Here is a 24,674-nt window from a genome sequence, read left to right on the forward strand (position 1 = left end):
AGACATCTGAAGGCAGCCCCGTTTAGGGAAGTTTTTAATGTCTGATGTTTTATTGTATTTTTAATGTTTTTGGGGAAACTGCCCAGAGTGGCTGGGGAATTATTATTATTATTATTACCATCCCTCCCTCGATCATGCTCATTGTCCTTTTCCGAATCTTTTCTAACTCTACCATTTTTAAGGTGAGGTGACCCCACCTGTGCAGCGGACTCCGAATGCAGTTGCATCACAGATTTGTATTATATTAATCGCAGTTTTATTTTCAATTCCTTTCCTAATGAAGATTAAGAGGCAAACTTTGAAAGCAGGGAAGAGAAAACTTTAACTAGGATGATGAACACCACTGAAAGCCGGGGGAAATAACCCTTTTATCCTGCCCCCCTAAAAACTGTCCTTTTCAAAGAAAGCAAACTACAGACCCCCACGGCCAGAGTCAGGTGCCGGGGAAAGGCCCTGGTCTTGGGCAAAGCTCTCGCCGGAAGGCAGGCAAGCAGGCAGGCAGGAGGGCGGCTGCTCCAGAGTCATTTGCTAGTTTCCAAAATCTGGCCCCCTCCTGCGGGACCCCAGCTGGAGTCACTCCCACCGGAGGCTCTTTGCTGCTCCTTCCCCTTTGCCCCCCACCCATTTCTCTCTCTCTCTCTCTCTCTCTCTTTCCTCCTGTGCTGGTGAATGGTTGCCTTTTCCTCCAGGCATGAAGGAGAGTGTCCCCCTGCCTCTCACGTATGGAGCATCCAAGGAAGGAGGCCACAGCCAGAGGCTTGGCCCCCTGGGGAAGGAAAAAGGCACCCGGCTCCTTGGACCTCGGCTTCGCTCTGACCTGAGGACTAGCTCAGGAGTTTCCTCACAGGAACTGGCTAAGATGAAGCCTGGAGGGAATTTTGCACATCTCCATTTGGAAGTCGCCCCAAAGCACAACCAGTTGCAGCGGCTGAGGAGTTGGACTGAGGGGCTGGGGCCTTCTGCTTTCTGCTGGAAGTCCGAGCTCCAGGCGCCACAAGGCACTCCCCAAACCCTCCGCCGGATCCCCCTGGAGGACCCAACCTGGCCCTGAGCACCAAGATACAAGCAGCCAAAGCCCAGAGCCCAACTGCCTCCTCCAGCCTCACATAAAGGGAGGAATGAGTGTTTGCTCTCCTGGCCAAACCAGGCCTCGTCTCTTGGGCCATTCCACGCCCACATTCCTTCCCAGAGCAAATCCAGACTCCCAAGATCTCACAGAAGGAGGTTGGCCAAAGGATTCTTCCTCAGAAGGGAATATCTGAACTCAACAGGTACGGAAGAAGCCAGATGCTTGGCCGGGACCCGTCTGCCTCTGCCTCGCACAGACTCACAGAGGGGGGCTTCCCTCCCTCCCTGAGTGGCCGGCACTGTGCCCACGGGGAGCCAGAGTGTGACCACCTCACTCACCGTGGGTCCCCCTGGGAAGACCTATGGGGGCCTCCTAAAACCGCCTTGTGGTGAAGAACCTGTCTGGCGGATCCTGGTCAAAGAGAAAAAGGCTCCCAGCCCCTGTCGCTGCTCCCAGAAGGAGAACGCCCCAAGCCCTGAATCATGGCCAGACAAATGACAGACTCCCCCTGGTTTCCACTAGACAAAAAGGGCCCATTGCTCAGAGATGGAGCAGTGCAAGCTCTGAGATCGAATTCCAGAACCTCTTGGCTAAGGGCTGAGGAAGACTTGTGGCCCTGCTGGGGGGCCAGGCACACAAAAGGGGCCGACAACACTCTGCTGAGCACAGTATCTCAGCAACGGCTGCGTCTCCCCCCCACGGAGCCAAGGAAGGCGGCACAGGCGTTATGGGAGGCCCAAGTCACCTGGCACTGCAGGCAGAGGGCATGGGCTGGGCTAGAACCAGCAGCCTCCTTCGGGCAAAGGCAGGCAGGAAGCTGCCCAGGCCAGGCAGATGCACTCGCAAGGGGGGAGAGGGAGACAAGAGCAGGATGAGCAGGAAGCAGAGGGAAGGTTGCCGGGACAAATGGCCACTCCCTGCCAGACCTCTCCCCTCACCCCCGGCCCAAAGCAAAGCGCAGCTTCTAGGGGCAGAGGAGACCTTAGCGGAGTCAGCGGTTGGGGGGAAGAGCCCAGGCCCCAAAGCAGCCCCAAAGCAGCCCCAGCAGGAGCAGGAGGGGGGAGGGAAGGGGGCTGCCAGGGGGACTGGAGGCCCCGATCCAGGCAGCCCCCTTCCCTCACCCTGGAAGGGTAGAGCAGGGCCATCACGTCTCACCACTTTCTCCGTCTCTTCCCTCTCCCACTGGGTTGTCTCCCTCACCATCTCCAACTCCTGGGGACACAAAGGAGGCGGTCAGAGCTGAGGGCACACGCCAGCCAGACTCCTCAAGGGCTTTTCTCCAGATCTGGGGGGCGGGGCGGGGATTGGCAGCCTTGCCAGAGAGAAGGGGCACCTAAGCCTGCCCTCCCCTGGGAACCACAGGCCTTACCTTCTGAAGGACGTCCAGCTCCTCCGGACTGAGGTCCCGGTCAATGGAGGAAATGCTCTCCAGGCTGTTCTTGCGCCCGATGCCGGCTGCAAAGGGGTTGGCAATGATCCCTGGAGATATCTGGGGGGCAGACGAGAGAGGTGGGGGGGGGGGCTCTGGTCCCTGCCCAGCACAGAGGCAGGCAGAGGGGGTGTCTGGGGGGACACACCAGACCCATGGTGCACCTCCTCTTTAAGAAGCTGCCCTCGCCACAGGGCTTCAGCAGGAAAAGGCACTGAAGGCAAACCTCCAGTCCCTGGCCAGGGCCCCCCGCCTAGCACCCACCTCAATGGCCGCCACAGCCTTGGGGTCAAACCCGTCGCAGACCAGCACCAGAAGGGTGTCTCCCACAGCGCGCAGGATCTGGACCGCTTCCGTGTGCGTCATGCCCAGCAGGCTCTGGTGGTTCACTTCCAGGATGCGCATGCCCACCCTCAGCCGCCCGTCACGGGCTGCAGCCCCTGTGGAGCTGACCTGCACAAAGCAGAGGAGGGTGAGGAAGGAGCCGGGGGGGGGAGGGAGGGAGGCAACCCCCACCCTCAAGGCCCTGGGAGCAGCCAGAGCTGGAGGGGCCCTGGAGGCAGAAAGGGCCTCATGGCTTGGGGAGGGGGCAGGCAGGGGGTCCAGACCTTCTGCTCAAGGCTCCAGAACTCTGCTTTCCACAGCCCCCCCCCCAACAAAAGTCCTCAGAGCAACCCTGGGTGGGAGGGACGTGGTGTGGAGACACGGCTGTGGGTCCTTCCAAACACAGCTGGGACCTCCCTCCCCCACTTGGCACTAGTCCAGCACAGCAAACTTCGGCCAGGGTGGGGGGGAGTGCTACCCCGTACCTTAGAGATGAAGATGCCCTCGTCCGTGGGGTCAAAGGGATTCCCTGCGTGGCCCTTGGCACCTCCTCGGATGCTGATGCCCAGTTTCTCCCCTGGCCTCTTTTCAATGCAGATCTCCTGACAGAGTGAGCAAAAGCAGGTTGGAAGGGGGGGCTGGGCAGCAGCCCCCCCAGCCAGGAAAGAGGGGCCTCCTCCTTCCCAGTCCTGGCTGCTTCCACCTCAGCTCCAGCAGACGGGCACTGGGGAAGGCTCTTTGGGAAAGCAGGGGGTGGGCAGCGGAGGCCTTCAGGGAGGGGGCAGGAGACCCCATCCTGGGGAAGCTACGGAGGCTGCAGGCCAGAGGGGAGGGAGCTGTGGTGGGTCAGGCCAGCCACATCCCAGCGGGGCTGAAGATGCCCAATGCTGAAGAAGGCGCCTCTCCAGGGGCACAACAGCAGAGCTGTGCCCCCTACCTGCATGCCCGGGGGCGGAGGATCTCTCCGGACGACCATCCTCAGCTCCTGCGTGTTGGAGAGCAGCGCAGTCACGGCCTCCTGGTGCGTGGCGTGTCGGAGGCCAATGCCGTTCACCTCCAGGATCCGGTCTCCCACCCGCAGCCCACTGCGAGAGGCCAGGCCACGAGGAATCACCTGCCAAGGCAGCGCAGAAGAGGTGGGAAAGAGCCCTGCCTGCGGCCTGGGGGGGCAAGCTGGCAGTGTCCCCAACACCTGCAGCCAGACGGGCACTTGGCCTGGCCGAGAGGCTGAAGATGTCCGCCCCCCCCGCCCCCCAGAGGCACTTCTGTATGCTGATACACATATCTCTCTCTTCCTTTTGGTCTGACGTGGCTGCTGTCCCTATCCACTTTTCACAGGCAAAATCCTCAATGGTTGCAGAGGTCCGTGTACTTTTAAATCACATTCCTGTTATGGGGATTAATGGAAGGCCAACAAACGTGGACTTTGCAAGCTCTTCTAGTGCTAACAGCCTGCCCACCCCCCAGAAAAACTATTATACAACAGTCTGAGGGCCTGGCTGTCTCTTGGCCACTTCTGAATGCATTCCCTATCAACGCCCATCTCAGGGGAGGCTCTCTCTGCGCTCCTGGGGGGCCTGCAGTCCACTTTTGTGTTTCATTTGAGATGGCTGCACTGAGGGGTGCTAGAACCGCTAATGGGCGGGCTGGTTCTTTCCCTGTTCTTCCTTGTTAAAGTTTGCTACTAAAAATAATTTAATGAAAACAGGGGGCTCTGAGCAGAGAAAGTGGAGAATTGGGGGGGGGGGCTTCCTTGCTCTTTGGGCCTCCAAGGGGGGCTCTGGAGCACACGGAATGGCAAGATTTGCAGAGTCAACGGGTTGTGTAGTGACTCCTAGGCTTCCCAACCACGGTGTTCTCAGGGGAGGGCTCCACACACGGCCCTGCAAACCTCTACCTTGGAAATGAAGACCCCCGGCTCATGGATCCCAAAGGGGTGGCTGGAGTGGTCGCTGCCGCCCACAATGCTGAGCCCCAGCGGCCCCCCCGCTTTGACCAGGATCACCTCCTGCGGGCAGAAAGCAAGAAAGCCAAGCCAGGGTCAAGAGAGGGCCTCATGGAGGAGCAGATGCCGGGACCCGACTCCAGGCCAGGGGGAGAAAGAGGCTGGAGGGACCCACATCCAAAGGGGAGCTGGCAAAAACCAGGGTGACCAGGGCACTTCCCAGGGTGGGCAGGGGCCAGACAGGAAGGGCTCCCCATGCCAGCAGCTTCCCACGGGGACAGACAGACAGACAGTGCCCCCATGCCCTTCACCTACCTCCGTGGGGTACTGGCTCTCCAGGCTCTGGGCGGGGTGGCTCCTGTGGGGCAGGAGCGTCTCCTCAGGTGGGCTCTCCCCGCGGGTGGGGGTGGGTGGTGGCGGAGAGTGTGCCCGCTGTGCCCGCTGCCCCAAGGGCAGGTCTTCCTCGCTGGGCTGGGTGGCGGCGGGGGGGGCAGCGGGCACAGCCTCTCTCTCTACCAGCAGCGCAATGGTGGGGGAGGCGGCGGTAAGCAGCGCTACGGCCTGATCATGCCTGGCTTCCGTCATGTCCACCCCATTGATCTAGAACGGCCCCAAACCAGCGTCAAAGGGGGAGGCAGGGAGGGCATGCACACAGGGCCCCCAATCCCAGGCCTGGGACCAGAGGCAAGGACCCCAGCCTCGGCAGGCGGAAGGGGGCTGGGAGGGCAAGGCGTGTTCTCCCCCCCCCCCCCCAGATCAAGGCAAACAGCAGCTCAGGACAGGGGGCCAAGGAGCGCAAGCTCTTTTCCTGCCCTCGTCCCCAAAGAAGGGGGGGGGGAGAAGAGGTGTGGGGCAAAGTGTACATCACCCAGGAGAGGGCAGAGGAGAGAGAGGGAGGGAGGCAGACAGACAGGCAGACGGAAGCCAGCACTGACGAGGCCGTCTCGGGGCTTACCCCCTCATCCTCTCTCATCATGGCTGCTGAGCAGAGATTGGCTGCGCCTCGGGAGGGGGCAGAGAAACAGGCCACAAGGAGGAAGAGGAAGAGGAGCAGCAGGAGAGGGAGGGGAGGGAGGGAAAGAGCTTCAGAACAAAATGGCTGGCCCCCCCACCTGCCGTGCCCACCCACCCGGAGTTCCAGAAAGGTGACTCCAACATCACCCCCTCCAAAACACAGCCCACTTCCCCCCTGGCTAGACTCAGCCCCACCCTGAACGGGCAAGCAGGGGGCAGGGGGGACCCCAGAGCCCCCTGGAGGAACCTTGCCTGGTCCTCAGGAAGCCCCCCCCCAAGAGAGTCCACTCACCAAGATGACCCTGTCACCCACACAGAGGGTCCCGTCCCGATGGGCTGCGCCCCCCTCTGCAATCCGTGAGATGAAGATCCCCTGGGGGGAAAGGAAAGTCAGGGCCCCTCCCTGCAGAGCCCCCTGCTCCTCTGTCACCAGGCAAGGCAAGGGCCCCTCTGTCCCTCCGTCCCGGGAGCATGAAGTGCCCCCGTCAGCGAGGAGCCAGGAATAAGCGCAGAGGCCGGGATCGGGTGTCGCCAAAGCCCCTGCCAGGCGGCTGCCGGCCAGAGAGAGGCGGCCCCCCTCCCTCCCTCCCTCCCCTCCTCACCGTGTCCCCCGGCCGGTAGGGTGTGGAGCCCTTGCCGCCAGCGATGCTGAATCCCAGTCCCCGCTCGTTGCGCATGAGGCAGGTGGAGAGGCGCTCCGTCAGGGGGGCTCCCTCAGGCCTCTCTGGGAAGCGCAGGCCCACCCCCCGCCGCTCCCGGGGGCTGTAGTCGTCCTCCGGCCGCAGGGGGGTCACCGTGACGGCGTTCTCCGGCTCCACCATCCTCTCCCGCAGAACTGTCATGGAGACCGTGGTGCCCGAGCCACGCAGAGCCTCCACCGCCACATGGTGCTCCGCGCACTGCAGAGGCACCCCGTTCACCTGCCGGGGGCGCAAAAAAGGGGGCTGGCTCAGGCAAGCGCCCGGCCAGAGACCGGCTGCAGAGGGCCCCCCGGCCCCCTCCAGAGAGCCCCAAGGGGAGCCTGGCACTGCTTTGGTAGGCAGGCAGGCAGGCAGGCAGCCCCCTCCCATGGCAGTCTGGCAAGGGCCATCTTCTCCTCCCCCTCTGCAGGGCAACGCAGAAGCAAATGCCCACCCAGAGCTGCGAGGGAGCCTGGGCTGCTGCTGGCAATTCCAGCATGTACTTATTCTGACTGGTGACTCAGGCCCCAGGCAGGCAGGCAGAGACCAGCCACGGGCAGGAGGCCAAGGGAGACGCCATGGGACCTGGGGGGCAGCTTGGCCTGGAAGGGGCTGAGCAAGGCCTTCTACGCCCAGGACAGGGCCTGCCAAAAAGGGGATGGCAGGAGGGAGCAGCTGGCCCTGGGTTTATGCAGATGTCTCCTCCCCAACCCACCTAAGGGGGCTCAACGACTCACCTCCAGGAGCTTGTCCCCCACCCGCACCCCTGCCTGGGCAGCCGGACCCTCCTCAGAGACGCGGGAGATGAAGATGCCCTGCAAAGAGAGGGGAGCAATCAGGGGGGGCCTCCTGGGCAGTGGCAGCTCAGCAGCCTGACTCGGCCCCCCAAGTCAGCCACTCCAGCCAAAACGGCCACTCCTTTCCCTGCCCCACAGCTGCCCCAGGTCAAGGGGACCCCCAAACCCCAAGTGGAAAGCCTCCCTGTTGCAGCTGCCCGTACCTCATCGTCTCCCTTGTAGGGGGTGGAGCCTTTGCCCCCCGCAATGCTGATGCCCAGCCCCCCCGTCTGCCGCACAATGCTCAGGGTCAGCTGGAAGCAAAAGGGGGCAAGGTTAGGGGAGACACAGCAGCAAAGACATACGGAACGAGGGGGGCACCATGGACCAGGGTCTGAGCCCATAATGAGGGGTGAGGAAGCAGCCCCCCAAGCATCTCCTTTGGGTGCCCACAAGACCTGCAATCCACCCCTGGACCAAGTGGCCAATTCACCACCAGGGCCACCTATGTGGGAGGGGGCTCCCATACGTCTCACCAGATCCCAGGCCCCCTGAAATATCTCCCACTGCCAGCCACTCACCCCCCACCCCCCCTTGCCTGAAGAGGAGAAATTTGTGTCTGTCTTGCAGCGCAAGGCCAACGGAGACCCTCAGGGGGCCCATCACCCAGGACAGGCCTGAGATGCCCTTGCTTTTCTCCACCCCACCAGCTCTGCTACGGGGGGGGGGTCCCTTGCTTTTGCCAAGGAAAGGCCACAGAGCAAGTGCTCAGGCCCCAGGAGAGCTGGGGGGTAATGCCAAAGCCCTCCGGCTAGCGTGGCAGAGCCTTGTGCAAAGAGGGTTGGGGGAAGCCTCTGGCCACATTCTGGGCAGGCAAGAGGCGTGAGCAGAGGTCCAGCAGGCCAAAAGCTCATGGAGGGAGCCAAGCAGGGTATGTGCGTGTGCCCCTATGGCAGGGGGTGCGCAGGGGAGAAAAAGGCCCTGGAGGCGTCTGAGCCCCCCCCCCTCAAGCAGAGGGGCATGGGGGCCGAGAGGCGGCCTCAGGGGACAGAGCAGCAGCAGTCAGGCATTTGCCAAACCTGCCAGAGCCAAGCTGGGCTGACTTTAGCAGCCCAAAGTGCTCAGGGGAGATGGGGCCCAGTGGCAGCTCTGCCTCCTCTAGCGGGAACCCTGAAGACCCCCTGGAGAGGGAGGCCCTGGTGCAAGGCATCTCCCCACCCCCAGCCCCCTCCTCTCTGGGGAGCTCAGGGGCCCTGGCTGCTCTGCTGAGGAGAAGCAGCTGTGGAGTCTCTTTCTGGGCTTCCCAAAGGCCTCTGGCAGGGACACCTCTATCCAGGATGGAGTGTGCCAGACACCAGGACTTTCAAGGAAAGCACCGCCCTGGGAGCACTTGGGCTGGCTCAGGGGGCTGGGAAGGCTGCCCCAGACTCCTGCTGGGGAGAAGAGAGCTCGTCTCAGCCCAAAGCACCAGTCTGCAGCCAAGATAGCCCTCAGTTGCTCCAGGTGCCAGGCTCCACAGCCAGCTGCCTCCTCTCCTCACCTTTCTCCCTCATAGGCATGGACTAAAGCCCCGCATCACCCCCCCCCCCAAGTTCAGGTGTGGGAAGACAAGAGGGGAGGAGAGAAGCTGCCACCACAGTGCAGAGAGGGGCAGCCCCTGCAAGCCCCAGGGAAAGGGGGTGGGGGGAGAGACGTGGGGGGGGAGGCAGTACAGACCTCTTCCTCCTCAATGCGAGCAGGCTCAATCAGCAGATTATTGGCTTGGTCAAACGACACCCCCTGTTAGGACAGGAACCAGCAGAGAGGCATGCGGATTAGTGGGGGGGAGGGCCGGGTGGACCGCCACCGGGTGGGGGGGGGACACAGACAGAGGGAGGGAGGGAGAGGCAGAGGGGCAGGCCCCACCCGAGCATCCAGGAGCCCCAGCACCAGAGAGAGAGAGAGAGAGAGAGAGAGAGAGAGAGCGCTAGCTGCCCCCCAGCTGCCCCCCCAGGTCCTTACCTTGACGGAGGAGGGTGGGGCAGGTGCAGCCCCATCCTGGGCTTGGTCTCCATCCCACCTGGCCTCCTCCTCCTCCTCCTCTTCTTCCTCCTCCTCCACGGGGGCGGCCTCCTTCTCCTGGGCCCCCCCCTCAGCACTCAGCCCCTGCAAAAGGGCCACCACTGCCTCTGGCCGGGGCAGCTGGGCGATCCTGAAGTGCTTCTTGTAGTGGGGGGTGTCTTTGCGGATGAGCCGCTGCTTCCCTGCTGGGAATGGGTGCTCTTCCTCCGCCTCCTCTTCCTCCTCGCTGCGCACCAGTGTGTCTTCTGCAAAGTGCACCGTGGGCTGCAGGGAAAACACCCCCATGGGGGGGGGCCTCTCAATACAAGCAGGTCAGGCAGCCTCTTCTGCAGGTACCTATTTCCCTCCCCTCCGTAAGAAAAGACTACTGGATTGGCCCACAGGGGACCCCCAACCAGGTGCCTCTTGGGGACAGCTGCAAGCTGGACCTGAGCGCCCCAGCCCCTCTGCCCCCTCCAGCCCCTGGCCTTCAGCAGCAGGGCTGCCTCTGGCTGGGGGGACTGAGCAGAGCCATCCTGGCTGGCAGCCCCCAGAGCCTCCTCCGGCCGGAGCCTCTTTTAAAACCCTCTAGGCTGGTGCTTTCCCTGGCTCCTGTGGGAGAGAGTTCCATAGCTGAACGATGTGCTTCGTGAAGAAGTTCTTCCTTTTATCCGTCCTGAACCTTCCAAGTCTGGCTTCACTGGATGTCCCCCAGTTCCAGTGTAGTGAGAGGGAGGAAAACTGCCCTCTCTCCATTTCTCCATTCCAGACCTGTTTTCATAAACGTCTACCATGGCACCTCTGATTTGCCTTTTCATGGGAGAATTGCTTCACCCCCCCCCCGATCCTTGGGGTGCCCCTTTCTGACCTTTGCCATCTCTACAATATCCCTTTTGAGGTGAGCTGACCAGAGCTGTGTCCGCCTGGGTGTGTTGGGGCGGCTGGGAGCCCTCTTGCTCTCTGGGGCGAAGGCCTGGCAGGGCTTCTCACGTGGCTGCCAGCTCTCTGTTATTGCAAGGCCTGCCATCTTTGCCGGGCTCTTCTGCACACAAATTTGGGGGTCTGCCAAACAGGCAAGCCTCTCCCTTCTGAAGAGAGCAGGGGAGCCCAGGGAGCCCTCATTAAGCCGTCCTGCCCCTTGCAGGGCTGAGGTGCAGATTTAAAAACAGCACACACCCCATTTCTACTGAGCTCAGCCTGCTCTGAGTGCCCTGGGGGAGCCACAGCGGGAAGGCCCCTGGGGGAGAGGGAGGTCCACACTTCTGCCATTAAACAAACCTGAGGAACAGAGAGAGCCTTAATCTGAAATCCCAGAGATTAGTTTCCTACCATGGGTCAGGCCAAAGGGCCCCCCTCTAGTCCAGCCAGCCAGGTGCCCCCTACGCAGCCCCCCCCCCCGTACCAGCATTCAGAATGAGAGAGCCCCAACAGCGGAGGCAGAACAAAGCGGCTTTGCTGAGCCAATTCACGGAGAAGAGGGTTCTCCATGGCTCCTGGCCAGGATGGCTTGCTCTGCCTCCACGGGCAAAGGCAGCAATGGGCCTGAATGCCTCTGGCTGGGGCGAGAACTGCTCTTGCGCTCGACTCTGGTTCACTGGCTTCCCATAATGGGCAGCTGACTGGCCACTGTGAGAGCAGGACGAGATGGGCCCCTGGCCTGGTCCAGCAGGTTCTTATTACGGTCTTACTAGCCCGACCCTCCTGCAATGACAGGCTCCATTGTTCAGCCGTGCACCCTGCGCAGCCTCCCAGTGACGCAAGACCCTGCTGCTGCAGGACACAGGAAAGGCCTCTGAAGGACGCAGATCCCACAGGGGCCACATGGAACCTCCACATCCTGAAGAAGGAGTGTCTGGGGGAAGCCACTGGGCAGGTGAAGTTCTGTCCTTTGAGGAGGGTCTTCAGCCTGGCCCAGTGGGGCTCTCCTTTCACTTTCCCAACCTGCTTTCTGGTGCTGACCAGCCCCTGCACAACCTCTCTGGGGGTCTCCTCATCAGCACCACCAGGTGTACTCCATCACCTGCTCTGCCTTGTGCTAACAGATTTTCCTCAGTTAAGTTTCTTTTGAAACTGCAGGTGCAACACCCTTAAATGAAGCCCCCAAGCACCCCCCCCGATCCTCTTGGGATCCTCTGCTCCAAGGCAGCGCTCAAAGCCCCCTCCCAGGGAGCTGGCCTGGGCTGCGGCCAAGCCTGTTTCAAGCAGCCCAGGGCTAACAGCAGGTGGGGCATCTCCAGGGGACCTGGGCAGCCCCAAGAACCAGGCAGCAAGGGTTGCCCTCTGGTCTTACTCCACCACATCCAATGCATCTGGCTTGGATTATTATTTTTTATGTCTTAAATATGTTTTTATTGCCTAATCACTTGTTTGCCACTGTGGGTCCTACATTAAAACTGGTTTAAATTAAACTGAGGAGTTTTTATTGCACATAAGTATTCACAAAGGCAGCAAGACACTCCTCCGCGGCCCCTGGCCCAACATGTGAAATGAATCCAGAGTGCAAGGCTTTCCGTGGCTCCTTTGACCCCCCCCACTTCCGCCTCTTTGCTCTGGCTATTTGGACACAGCAAAACAGGGTTCATAGAACTGAAGGGTTGGAAGGAACCCCAAGGCTCATCCAATCCAGCCCCTTGCAGTGCAAAACACTGCAAATAAGCAAGAAAAATGCCTTGCCACTGAATTCACACAGCAAAAACATTTAATGAGGGTCCTCCATACACAACCAAGTGAAAGAAAAATTCCTCAACGTGGCAGCAACATGCCCAACGAGTGATGATGCCACCCCCTGCCACCTTCTGTGTAGAACAGAACCCCATCCATTGACCTGGCCTCCCCAGCCCCTAAGAAGCTGAGTCCCTTCATGGTGCCAACAGCCTTCCAGTTCCCCAGGAGGGGTCCTGGATGTGCCCTTCACCAGGCAAGAGGCGGGCAGATCTCCCTCCCCCAGCCCCTTGGCCAAAGGCTGCCCTGTGGGACAAATGGGGCTGCAGGGACCTAGGGAACATGCCTGCCCCCACTTCCTAACATGGCCACCAACACCATGGCATCCTTGGGCAGCCCCCCCCCCCCATCCTCTCACAGCCCAGCAGGGTCTCTCTTCTTCCCTCCCTCAGCCGGGCTCAGCTCCCCACTCCCTGCTGCTGCTTCCCAGAACAAGGCAGGGTCCGACTTTGGCCCAAGATGTTGCCACAGAAGAAGCTCCCAGAGGCTCACTGTACCTCATTGTACTCCAGCTCCTCCTCCTCCTCAGGGCCAGCTGGGGCTTCCTCCACAGCCACCCCGGCCTCCTGCTGTTGCCGCCGCCGCCGCCAGCCTTCCTGCTCCTGCTCCTCCTCCTCCTGCCCCTCAGGGGCCCTCACTGCCTCTTCTGGCCTTGAGGCCTCCCGCACGTGCTTCGCTGCTGCTGCTGCCACCGCCGCCTCCTGGCAGCTGGCAGAGATGGTGGTGCTGGAGACCCGTGAGTCTTCACTGCGGTTGGAGGTGGCACTCAGCCTCTTCTCCTGAGGGGCAGGATGCGGAATGAGTCAGCGAGGGCACAAGACAGCTGCACTGCCTGGCACCCAGCGCCTGAGCCCCTGTGCAGGATGGGCCTGCCGCCCCAAAGGCCACAGCTGGGCCAGGTCAGGCCACCCCCTTGCCCCATTCAGAGCCCTCCAGCCCTAGATGGGCCTGCAGCAAGTCTGCAGAAGGGGCTCATGTCACCAGCTCCACCACTGCAAACCTGAGCCCGGTCTTGGCTGGGGAGGGTGGGGTATAAATAAAAATTTATTATTATTATTATTATTATTATTATTATTAAACCTCCCTCTGAGGAAGCCTTGTCCAGGCCCACTGCCCGGTCCCGCTCTGTGCCTCCCTCTCCCCCTCCTGCAACATTTTATATGATGGACACTGCCCAGAGCCCACCCCACGCCCCCTCACCTCTGAACTGGAAGAATCCCGCTGGGTGTCCAGTTTGGCAGCAGATGCCTCGCTGCGGCGCCCTTCCATCACCTTCTTCATGGACTTCAGCTCACTTGGGTGGGGAGTTGCCCTTCGCTGCAGGCCCTGTGAGCAGGAGCGGGGTTAGAGGTGGGGCAAAACTCCCCCACCACCTACAGGCCCCCAAGCAACTGCAGAGGCCAGGCTCAGCTGCAGCTGCAGCGACAGGGCAAACACAGGACAGAGGTGTCGGCGCTCACTTGCCCTCCTCCCCCATTTCCCAGCTCTGCTCCCAGGAGGACCCACACAAGGCAGGAGCACCGGCCCAGCCAGCCTGACAGGCCAAGAGCAGCCCTGCAGCCCCCCACGCCCACTGCGGGCTCCAGAAGGACAGGGCAGGTGATGGGCACCCCCAGCTCCCAACCCCACAGCCACATCTGACAGCCCAATCCAGGCTTGGGGAGGACAGTCCTTCAGCAGGGAAACGGCCCCCATCTCCGCCCACTTACCCTCCTCTCGGCCCCCGGCTCCTCATCCTCATCCAACTTGGGCTCATCCACAAACTGGATCATGCTGACGCGGTTGAGGTTGGTGTCCATCCAGCTGTCGTCCAGGCTGTTCTGCAGGTTCTCTGCGGGAGGAGAGCAGAGTCAGGGATCCTGTTGCAGGCGGGACGGCCCCAGCCAGGAGGGTCTCCACCCAGCCCAGGCAAGAAGCCCCCCACTAGAGCAAGCCTGGCCGGGGGGTGGGGCAGGGAGCAGCATTTACCCAGGCTGGGCGACGGCTGCTGCGGGAGGAGGTAGCAGGTGAGCACTTTCTCCCCGGTCTTCTCGTCATCCTCCGCCTGGAACTTGAGCATCGGCTGCGACTGGTTCTCTGCCAGCCAGAGCGCCTTCAGGTTGAGATTGGTCAGGGCAAAGGGCAGGTGCTGCAGCCTGAGCCAGAAGGAGGAAGGGAAGAAGGATGAGGTCCCCTACCAAGAAGGCCCAGGCCCAGCCCTCCAAAGGGCTCACGGGAACCTGGCCCAGCCCCCTCTCTCCCTCTGCGCCTGCTTCCTTCCAAGGGACCCTGCACTGAGCCCACCGTGCAAGATCCAGAGAAGAGTCTGCAAAAGGGAGAGGACCACAAGAGGAGCCATCTCTTTCTAAGCCACCTTTCAAGACAACAGGTTTCCAGCAACATGCAATTTCATTTCGCCTGGCACCTTCATTCTACACCTTCAGGCGCCAGGCAAAAACATTACATTTTAACCAGGCCTTTGGTTGATTTGATTGACATCCTATGCCCTTTTAAAATGTGAGGGTTTTGCGGGGGGGGGGGAGGGATTGGTTTGTTGTTGTTTTGATTATGTATTTTGTGGTTTTATATTGTGATTTTATTCTGTGAACAGCTCTGAGACCTTTGGTTTTAGGGCGGTATATAAATTCAATAAATGAGTAAAATAAAATAAAATTCTAACTAACGCTACCACCACAAATAGAACAACCACTTTAAAGTAAAGCAGCCACAGTAAAATACGATTCAAGACACAAGGCTAGACTGTTGACTATCCATGCGTTTCTTGAGACTCTCAAGGGAGGTTAGTGAGAGGAGACTTAACTTTACAGAAAGAAGCCTTCCTGACTCTGCTTCCAGAAGAACTGATTTTCTATACATTGAAGGATTATATCCAGTACATTTCCACCAGTATTCCTGGCAGATATGTTAGGCTAACCAATCTGTAATACCCCAGAGCCCCTCTTTTTTCCTTAACCCCCCCCCCCAAGAGGTGTTGCTACACTGGCTACTTTCCAGCCCTCATGTGTGGAGGCTGATCTGAGGGCCAAGTTCCTTTTTACCATTAGCAAACCAGCAATTTCACATTTGAGCTCTTGAGCAATGGTACAGTGAATTGAAAAGGTCTATTTAAAGACTATTTACAGAAATATTGCAAAATTAAAGAATGTTAGAGTGATGTTGGATTGAAATTAAGTGGCTTCTAGCTGTACAGGCTTTAAAGTTATTGGAAAATTGGTTTTTAATAGATTAAAATTTAATGTTATATTATAGTAAGATTAAGGATGGGATTAAAAAGGAGGGAAAGGAATTGCTGGACAAACAAATTGAACTGGAATACAAAAGAGGGAGGTATGAGGAGGTCCGGGAAATAAGTAAATGTAAAAGTTGTGTGAAAAGACGGAATTGTTTTTAACTGTTTTTCCTTTTTTTCTTTTCCTATTTTGTATTTCGTACTTTGTATGGTGTTTTTTCTTTCTATTTTTAAATTTTTTTCCCCTTTATTAAGATTTTTTTTTTCATGTGAAACTCCAATAAATATCATTTAAAAAAAATAAAAATGAAAAGGTCTGACTCAGCTTAAGAACTACCGCCCTATATCGTTACTTAATGTGGATTACAAAATTTTTGCAGACATTTTGGCCAAGAGATTGAAAAAAGTATTGATGGAAGAGATTCATAATGACCAAGCGGGCTTTCTCCCGGGAAGACACTTGTCCGATAATTTGAGGAATATAATTGATATTTTGGAAAAACTAGAAGTGAACATAAATACTAAAGCAGTTTTGATATTCGTGGATGAGGAGAAAGCTTTTGATAATATCTCTTGGAGTTTTATGAAGAAGAACCTACAGGGGATGGGGGTAGGCCAAGGCTTTGAAAACGGTATAAGTGCAATTTATTCAGAACAAAAGGCTAAACTAATAGTAAATAATGTGGTGACGGAAGAATTTAGGATAGAAAAAGGGACAAGACAAGGTTGCCCAATCTCCCCATTGCTTTTTATATCGGTCCTGGAGGTTCTGCTGAATATGATTAGAAGGGACCAGTTGGTTAAAGGTATACAGGTCGGAGCCAAACAGTACAAATTGAGAGCATTTGCAGATGACTTAGTATTGACGTTACAGGAGCCAGAATCTAGTACTAAAAGAGTTTTAGAACTGATTCAAGAATTTGGTCAAGTTGCAGGATTTAAATTGAATAAGTTAAAGACCAAGGTTCTAGAGAAAAATTTAACACCAATGGAGAGAGAGAGGTTTCAGAATGAAACAGGTTTAACAGTGGTTAAGAAAGTTAAATACTTGGGGATTAACATGACAGCAAAAAATGGGAATTTATTTAAAGACAATTATGAAAAATGCTGGGCTGAAGTGAAAAAAGATTTAGAAATTTGGTCAAATTTGAAGCTTTCACTGCTGGGCCGTATTGCTGCGGTAAAAATGAATGTATTGCCTAGAATGTTGTTTTTGTTTCAAACATTGCAAATTGTGGACAAAATGGACTGTTTCAAGAGGTGGCAGAGAGATATTTCCAGATTTGTCTGGCAGGGCAAGAAGCCTAGAATAAAATTTAAAATATTAACAGATGCAAAGGAAAGAGGTGGATTTGCCCTGCCAGACTTTAAACTTTACTATGAATCAGCAGCTTTTTGCTGGTTGAAAGAATGGTTGCTTCTTGAAAACACTGACATTTTGGATCTAGAAGGCTTTAACAATGTATTTGGATGGCATGCATATCTGTGGTATGATAAGGTCAAAGCACATAAAGCATTTAAAAACCATATTGTCAGGAAAGCATTGTTTAATGTCTGGATAAGATACAAGGACTTATTGGAAAATAAAACCCCAAGGTGGTTGTTACCGATGGAAGCAAAAGCTCTGAAAAAGCTCAATATGGAGGCCAAATGGCCGAAATATTGGGAAATTCTGGAACAAGATGGAGATAGACATTATGTTTGCTGACTGGGAACAGTTGTGGACCACAGGTATGAAATTTACGGCATGTAATGCCTTAAGAGAGAATATTATGAAAATGATATACAGGTGGTACATAACCCCAGTCAAGCTTGCAAAAATCTATCACTTGCCCGATAATAAATGTTGGAAATGTAAAGAAACTGAAGGTACATTTTTTCACCTTTGGTGGACGTGCCCAAAGATTAAGGCTTTCTGGGAAATGATATATAATGAATTAAAAAAGGTATTTAAATATACCTTCCCTAAGAAACCAGAGGCCTTTCTCCTGGGCATAGTTGGCCAATTGGTGTTAAAAAAGGATAGAACTTTCTTTATGTATGCAACAACAGCAGCAAGAATACTTATCGCAAAGTATTGGAAGACACAAGAACTTCCCACGCTGGAGGAATGGCAGATGAAACTGATGGACTATATGGAACTGGCGCAAATGACTGGCAGAATCCGTGACCAGGGAGAAGAGGCGATGGAAGAAGATTGGAAAAAATTCAAAGACTACTTACAGAAATATTGCAAAATTAAGGAATGTTAGAGTGATGTTGGATTGAAAATAAGTGGTTTCCAGCTGTACAGGATAAAATTATAAGACAGACTAAGATTAAAGATCAGGATTAAAGAAGTTTAAGGAAATGGAAATTTGGTACTTAAGAGGTAAAATTTTAATGCTATATTACATCAAGATTAAAGATTAGGAGTAAATAAGTTAAAGGAAAGGGAAATTTGGTACTTAAGAGGTAAATTTTTTATGCTATATTACACTAAGAATAAAGATTGGGGTTAAAAAAGTGGAAAAGAAATTGCTGGAGGAACAATTTGGACTGGAATACAAAAGAGGGAGGTATGAGGAAGTCCAGAAAATAAGTAAATTTAAAAAAGGGAAATGAAAAAGTGATATTGTTTTTAATTGTTCTGTTTCTTTTTTGTTGTTGTTGTTGTTTGTTTTTTGTTTTCGTTTTCTTTTTTTGGAATTTGTATTGCATATTTGTGTATTTCTTTTTTATGTTTTTTCTGTTCAACTTTTTATTGAAACTTTAATAAAAATTATTTAAAAAAAAAAGAAATTGCAGAGTTTTGAGAAATTAAAAAACAAAGTGCGAGACTGGCTTCATTATTACCAGATAATGGAGGCATACAATTTGGACAAGAAAATTGGCTTCCAGGTGGAAAAATCAAAATTAGAAACAGAACTGTTAGAACCCAAAACTAAGATTTTGTCAAAAATGTATAACTTGCTGCTGAAATGGAATACTCAGGATGAAACGGTGAAACCTGCTATGATTAAATGGGCACAAGATGTTGGACATAACATAATGATGGCTGACTGGGAACAGTTATGGACCACAGGTATGAAGTTTACGGCATGTAATGCCTTAAGAGAGAATATTATGAAAATGATATACAGGTGGTACATGACCCCAGTCAAGCTTGCAAAAATTTATCATTTGCCTGATAATAAATGCTGGAAATGTAAAGAAACTGAAGGTACATTCTTTTACCTTTGGTGGACGTGCCCAAGGATTAAGGCTTTCTGGGAGATGATATATAATGAATTGAAAAAGGTATTTAAATATACCTTCTTGAAGAAACCAGAGGCCTTTCTCCTAGGCATAGTCGGCCAATTGGTGCTAAAGAAGGACAGAACTTTTTTTATGTACGCCACAACAGCAGCAAGAATACTCATTGCAAAGTATCGGAAGACACAAGATCTACCCACTCTGGAAGAATGGCAGATGAAGCTGATGGACTATATGGAATTGGCGGAAATGACTGGCAGAATCCGAGACCAGGGAGAAGTGTCGGTGGAAGAAGATTGGAAGAAATTCAAAGACTACCTACAGAAATATTGTAAAATTAATGAATGTTAGTGTCAGAGCTGCTTCCAGATCCTAGCTCACAGAGGATCACGCTAGCCAGCGATCGTTAAATAAAAGTCTTTATTGAGTTACAGTTTCCATTCTCAATCTGCTGCGTGCAACTCTACGTCTCATGGTTAGATCGGCGAAGCTCCGTCTGAGTCTCCGCCCCTTGTACACCAACTTAATATCCTAGCCCTGCTCCACCTTTTCCGCCTGACTGTTCTTCTCTGGGTCCCTCTGCCCCCCGGGGTCTCTTCCTTCCGGGATTCCTCTGACGCTGACGCTGACCCCCCTGACTCTTCTCCCTCCTTTCGGCGGGCTTTAGGACCTGGCTCCCTTTCCGGGCTGCCTACTGCGCCACCTTCCTGTGCATTTGAACTTGGCGCGCGCGCCAAACCTTCCACCTTCCGTCTGACCGTTTCTTCGCTCCCCGATGGAGGTGTGGCCACTCCTGACTCGTGCCCTCCCCCCTGTTGTGAGCTGCCAGCGCTTGATCCCTGGCGCCCTTCCTCTTCCCTGCTCTCTGGCGGTGACGCTGGTCCCGATTTCCAACTGCTCCCCTCTGAGTCCCCTCTGGCTCTATCTTCCTGGGGTGTCCCCCTAGGCTCCCCCCTTGCCCTGGCCACTGGTGCTCCTTTCTGTGAATCTTCTGATTCACTGGAAAGACTCGGAGATCTCGGGTCGTCGTCATCACTCATCTTTTCTTCTGCCTCCTCCCCCTCGCTCTCTGTTTCCTCCCTTGCCCTTGCCTCTGCTCCTGAACCCCTGACAGTTAGAATGATGTTGGATAGAAATTAAGTGGCTTCCAGCTGTAATGCTTTAAGGGAATATGAAAAATGGGTTGTTAATAGGTAAAAATCTAATGTTACTATTTTAAGACCAAAGATTAGGATAAACAAAGAGGGTAAGGATTTGCTGAACCAACAAATTGAACTGGAATACACAAAAGGGAGGTATGAGGAGGTCCGAGAAACAAGCTAAGGAAAAATAAGTAATGGAAAAATTGAGTGGTTTTTAATCATTTTTATTTTGTATTTTGTATTTTTTTCCTTTTTTTTCTTTTTTGTCATTTTTATATTGTAATGTTTGGAAAATCTCAATAAATATCTTATAAAAAAAAAAGAAGAGGTCTGGCTGGTGAGTTCTTGAAAGGCAAAATGGGACTTCTGGGTGACTGCTCAGTACTTGCCAAGACCAGCAAAAGCAGAATCAGGACAAGAGACAAACAGCCCTCCGCCACACACACACACACACACGGGAGAGGAAGAGAGGATCTTCTGCATGGCCCTTGACTCTGCTCACACCTCCTCCTTTGCAACTGCAGAGTCCAGCTAGCATCTGGCCAAGGAGCCCACAGGTGAAGCAAACCCCAGAGCAGAGGCCCCAAAGAGACATCTGTCTGCACACCTTCAGGGTGCCCCCCCTGCCAAGAGGGGAGGGGGGACTCTGAGGCTGTGGGACCCGACTTGTGCAGCTGTTTTGCCAGTGAGGCATGCCTGCTTATCGCCTTTCTGGCACCTGGCAAAGTTTTCCATTTGCCCTGGCCTTTGAGTTCTGATAATACTTTATGACCGATCTTTGTATTGTAGGTGAGAGATGGGGTGGAAATTGGGGGTGGAATTCAGTGGGGCTCTGGGACCAGCATTTGTGCAGCACAAGCGCTGCTGCCCCTCTTGCCCCAGCCCCCTGAGCCCACTGGTAGGTGGGGCAGAGGGAGAGGAGAGGGCATGCAATGTTATTCACAAGGGAACAGGCTGAAGGAATGGAAGTTCTGGACACTTAAAATCTCTTCCCCCCTATAGCAGGAGTAGGGAACATTCCGGGGGGTGAGGGGAGGCCCCAGACGCTGTGGGTCTCCTGCCCCCAGCACGGCCCGTCAGGGATGATGCTGAGGGTGATGGTGATGCAGCCGAGGCCTCAAGGGCCTGCTCCCCCCGGGGCCTGCTCCCCCCCAGGCCTGGCCACAGAGCTGCAGAGCTTCCTCTCTGTCCCAGCCCAAGGCACCGATGCGCAGCTGAGAGCCCAGAGGCCCGGCACACCCAGCGCACTCGCTCACCTGTTGCCAGCCACGTCCAGCACGTGCAGCTCCACGGTGCCGGCCAGCTCAGGAGGCAGGAACTCCAGGCAGTTGTCCCGCAGGGAGAGCACGTTGAGGCTGCTGCAGCCCCCAATCTCGGGGGGAAGCGCCATCAGCCGGTTCCGGTCCACATTCAGGTTGGTCAGCTTGGTGAGCTTCCCCAGCGCCTTGGGCAGCACCTGAGAAAAAGCCTCCGGAGTCAGAGAGGGGAATCCCAGCTTACATGGCACCCAAGGAACACCAGCTGCCCCTGGGGCCACCCCCGGCCAAGACCCCAGGGAGAAAAGCCAGCGGACCAGGCGAGGGCTGAGCACACTCACCGTCAGCATGTTCTCTGTCAGGATGAGCTCTGAGAGGTTTTCACAGTCCCCAATGGCCTCCGTCACCTCCCCCAGCCGGTTCTGGTCCACTTTCAGGATGGAGAGCTGCTTCAGCTGGCCTGGGCAAAGGGCAAGAGCGCCATGGGCCACACACACACACACACACACACACACACAGACAAGGAGCAGGGGGAGGTCCAGGCACAGATCCAAATCCAGCTTCCCACTGGCACATCCCAAACAATTCTGCATACCAAGTGGTTATTCTAACATTTGCTAACAGCTAATCACTTCTAACAGCTTTAGCAAAAGTGACGCGGTGTGCTGCTTGCCAAAGAGAGAACCCGACACCTTTTGCACGAGTTAGAAAGCAGGGGAGGCCCAGCAGTGCCTGGGGAGGGCAGCGTCTCTCCAGCAGATGAGGAGAAAAGGCCCCCTGAGGAAGTCTCAGAGTACTGAAGGAGGACGCAGGATCACCCAGGCTGGTCTGCCAAAGGGGTCTCTCTGCTGACAGTGACTCTTCTGCAAGAGCAGCCCCCCCCCCCCCGTTTCTCTTTTAGTCTCCTCTGCACTGTCTCTCCCCACTCCCCAGTCATTCCATTGGTGGGAGCCAAATCATCAGCTGAGCAACATCACTGGGTGCAACGCAAAGGGAGAACATTGGGTGGTCTCAGTACTGGATGGTGCCTCCTCCAGGCAGGGCCTAGCACAGTGGGGGGGGGGCTTGCCAACCCCAGGTCCACAGGATCCACCCAATAACCACCTGGCACGTGGCTTCCCGTGTAATCCTGGGCCTCAAAGACAGGTATCGTATTTTCCTGTGTATAAGACGACCCCCTTTTTTTTTTAACCCAAAATTAAGTTGCTTAACTTTTTTGGGGGGTGGGGGAGGTCACTTCCACCAATCGCTCACCCGCCTGCCCGCCACTGCTGATCACTTGCCACAGCCACTGCCAATCGCACACCTCACCGCAGCTGCCAATTGTCTGCCTGCTCGCTGCCATCAACAGCCCACCTGCCCACTTGCTGCAGCCGCCAATCACCTGCCCAACTGCCAATCTCCTGCTTGCTGCTGCCATTAATTGCACATCCCCCCTCTGCATTCACTATCCATGTATAAGACAACACCCAATTTTTGCCCACATTTTTTTTAAGCAAAAAGCATCATCTTATACATGGGAAAATACGGTATGTTCCTCCTGCTACCTCAACTACTGAGAAGTGTAGCCAGCCCGGTTTAAAGAGAAAAGCAACCTGCTGCGCCTGAGCTGCTTTTTGTTTCCTGAGTCAGATTTGTCTGCCCTCTCCCCACAGCACCCCACCCAAGAGTAGTTAACTCTTCCCATGTTCCCCAGGAGGTGCCCACTTCCCAATGGGGCCTCCCCCCCCCCCCGTGGCCCCACAACCACCCGACTCACCAATCCCATCCGGAATGGACTCCAGCAGGTTCTGCGAGAGCAGCAGGTCTGTCAGGGCCACCAGCCCACTGACCTCGCCCGGCAGCTGCTCCAGCTTGTTCTCAGAAACATCCAGGCACACCAGGCGGCGCAGATTGCCCAGCTCCTGCGAGGGAAGACCGGCAGGGTGGGCGGGCAGAGTCCTGCAAGGACTGATAGATGCCTGCCCCGCGGGGCCCTTCCTCTCCCCCTCCCCAAGGGCCCAGCTAGGCTCCTCCAGCCTGTCTGCTGCCTCCCTGTCTTTTGCTTTGCCTAGCAAAGCCCCGTGAAAACCCTCTTTCCCGCTTCTGTGGTTCTGGCTTCCTTGCCACGGCAAGACATGCAGGGAAAGCCTCCTTGAGGCCAGGGGGCCAAGGCGCTGGAGTCACTTGCAGAACGCCAGGTTCTTTTGTGTGTGGTGCCATCCGCCTGCTGTCCTGGTTCCATTTCCAGGATTCACCTCAGAACGGAAGTGTTGGCTTGCTTGCTTGCCTGCTTTTCCAAGTGCCTTTTAGGACAGCAAAGACAACCCCCCGCAACCCAGAACATGGCCCGGCCAGGGGCTTGGTGGGGGCACTCACTGGGGGCAGCGACGACAGCTGGTTCCTGTCCAGCCACAGCTCCCGCAGATTCGGCAGCGCGCCCAGTGTGTCCGGCTGCGGATGAGACAGAGCAAGCGGTCACTCAGGAGGGCGGCTGCTCAGGACGCCCTGCTGTGCCCGGCAAAGAGGCTGCCCTCCAACTTGGGGGCCCCTCCCTGAGTTGAGGGAGGGGAGTGTCTGGTGGGAGGAGGCAGCCAGTTCACAAAAAGAAAATGAGATGAGGAGGGAACAGCAGGATGCTTCTACAGTCCCGAGTGCAGGTGCAGGGGAAACTCCCATCCCAAGGGCCATGTTCCCGCCTGGGCAACCTTCTGGGGGCCACGTGCCACTAGTGGGTGGGGCCACAGGAAAAAGCCTGCCGAGCCAAAGATGAGACTCTTCCTCCCATACCAGAGGCCACAGCAATGCCAGATCCATCTCTCTCCAGCCAAGCAAGGAGCCAAGGAAGAGCACTCGAGAAGGGAATGGAGCGTGGCATGGAGGGGCATGGCCTGGAAGAGCCCAGAGGACCAGGCAAAAGCAGCCTGGAGGGTAGCATTCAGCCCCCCAGTGGGAGGCTCCAGGAAGGAAGAAGGGGAGACCCAAGTTCCCACACCCCACAGCACTCACCAGCACCTCCAGGTCGTTGCCCCCAAGGTCCAGTTGCTCTAATTTGACCAGGAAGGAGAGGGAACTGCAAGGCAGAGAAGGCGTTCAGTCAGGGGGCTGGGAGTCCTGGGCACCAAGAGGGAGGGGCGGCAAAGAATCTACGCCCCCCCCAACAAAAACTCCAAGAAGGTGCTGAAAGCTGGAGTGCCGAGCGATCCTCAGGCTGCCCGCTTCCAGAAGTGCTGGTCCTCCACTTAAGGGGGTCACCCACCCCCACTGCCCAGCAGAGGCAGGCAAGAAGGCAGACACCCCCCAAGACAAACTGGGGGCCAAGCTTGCACACACTCACGCAGGGAGAGACTTGAGCAGGTTCTCGCGCAGCTCCAAGGTCACCAGGTTGGCTAAACTGCAAGAGAAAGAGGGAGGTTGGCAAAGCAGGCGGGAAGAGGCGGCCCCTCCTCTCCCCCCCCCCAGCCAAGAACTCACTTGCCAATGTCACTGGGCAGGCTTTGCAGGGAGACATCGTTCAAGGCCAGGTGGCACAGGCTGCGCAGCTGGGTGAAGCCCTCCGGGAGCCTGGGCAGAAGCAGAAATGACAGGCCTTGGTCACTGCGCCCCATGCAGCTCGCGCTCCCCCCCCCCAGCCTGCTCCTGCGCCACAGTCCATTCCAGCAAGACGCAAGGAGAGGCCTCCACCTGCCTGCTGCTGGTCCTGGGGAACCGGCTGGCACAGCCTGGCAGGTGGGAGCTCCAGAAGCAAGAGAGCCCCACCTTGACAGGGGAAAGGGACCAGAAGGACCCTGGGATACTCAGCGACCACAGGATAGAGATCAGCCTTTGGGGCCAAG

At 55.9% G+C, this 24,674-nt stretch overlaps 1 protein-coding gene across 1 annotated transcript in view; it reads right to left on the minus strand.

The window, feature by feature from the left end:
• Positions 1-24,674, minus strand: part of SCRIB (scribble planar cell polarity protein) — a 56,057-nt gene that overhangs the window by 18,014 nt on the left and 13,369 nt on the right. The window contains 24 exon segments of the mRNA XM_081013948.1: positions 2,225-2,281; positions 2,439-2,558; positions 2,763-2,951; positions 3,308-3,424; positions 3,760-3,936; positions 4,720-4,830; positions 5,083-5,367; positions 6,074-6,154; positions 6,384-6,701; positions 7,199-7,276; positions 7,462-7,551; positions 8,954-9,016; positions 9,239-9,562; positions 12,496-12,777; positions 13,199-13,324; positions 13,708-13,829; positions 13,967-14,133; positions 20,860-21,059; positions 21,201-21,319; positions 22,619-22,763; positions 23,218-23,292; positions 23,848-23,911; positions 24,176-24,232; positions 24,313-24,402. Of these exon segments, the coding sequence (XP_080870074.1) occupies positions 2,225-2,281; positions 2,439-2,558; positions 2,763-2,951; positions 3,308-3,424; positions 3,760-3,936; positions 4,720-4,830; positions 5,083-5,367; positions 6,074-6,154; positions 6,384-6,701; positions 7,199-7,276; positions 7,462-7,551; positions 8,954-9,016; positions 9,239-9,562; positions 12,496-12,777; positions 13,199-13,324; positions 13,708-13,829; positions 13,967-14,133; positions 20,860-21,059; positions 21,201-21,319; positions 22,619-22,763; positions 23,218-23,292; positions 23,848-23,911; positions 24,176-24,232; positions 24,313-24,402 (3,457 nt within the window).

The sequence above is a fragment of the Podarcis pityusensis genome (genome assembly GCF_964106645.2).
Source record: "Podarcis pityusensis genome assembly, chromosome: 7".
Classification (NCBI taxonomy): domain Eukaryota; kingdom Metazoa; phylum Chordata; class Lepidosauria; order Squamata; family Lacertidae; genus Podarcis; species Podarcis pityusensis.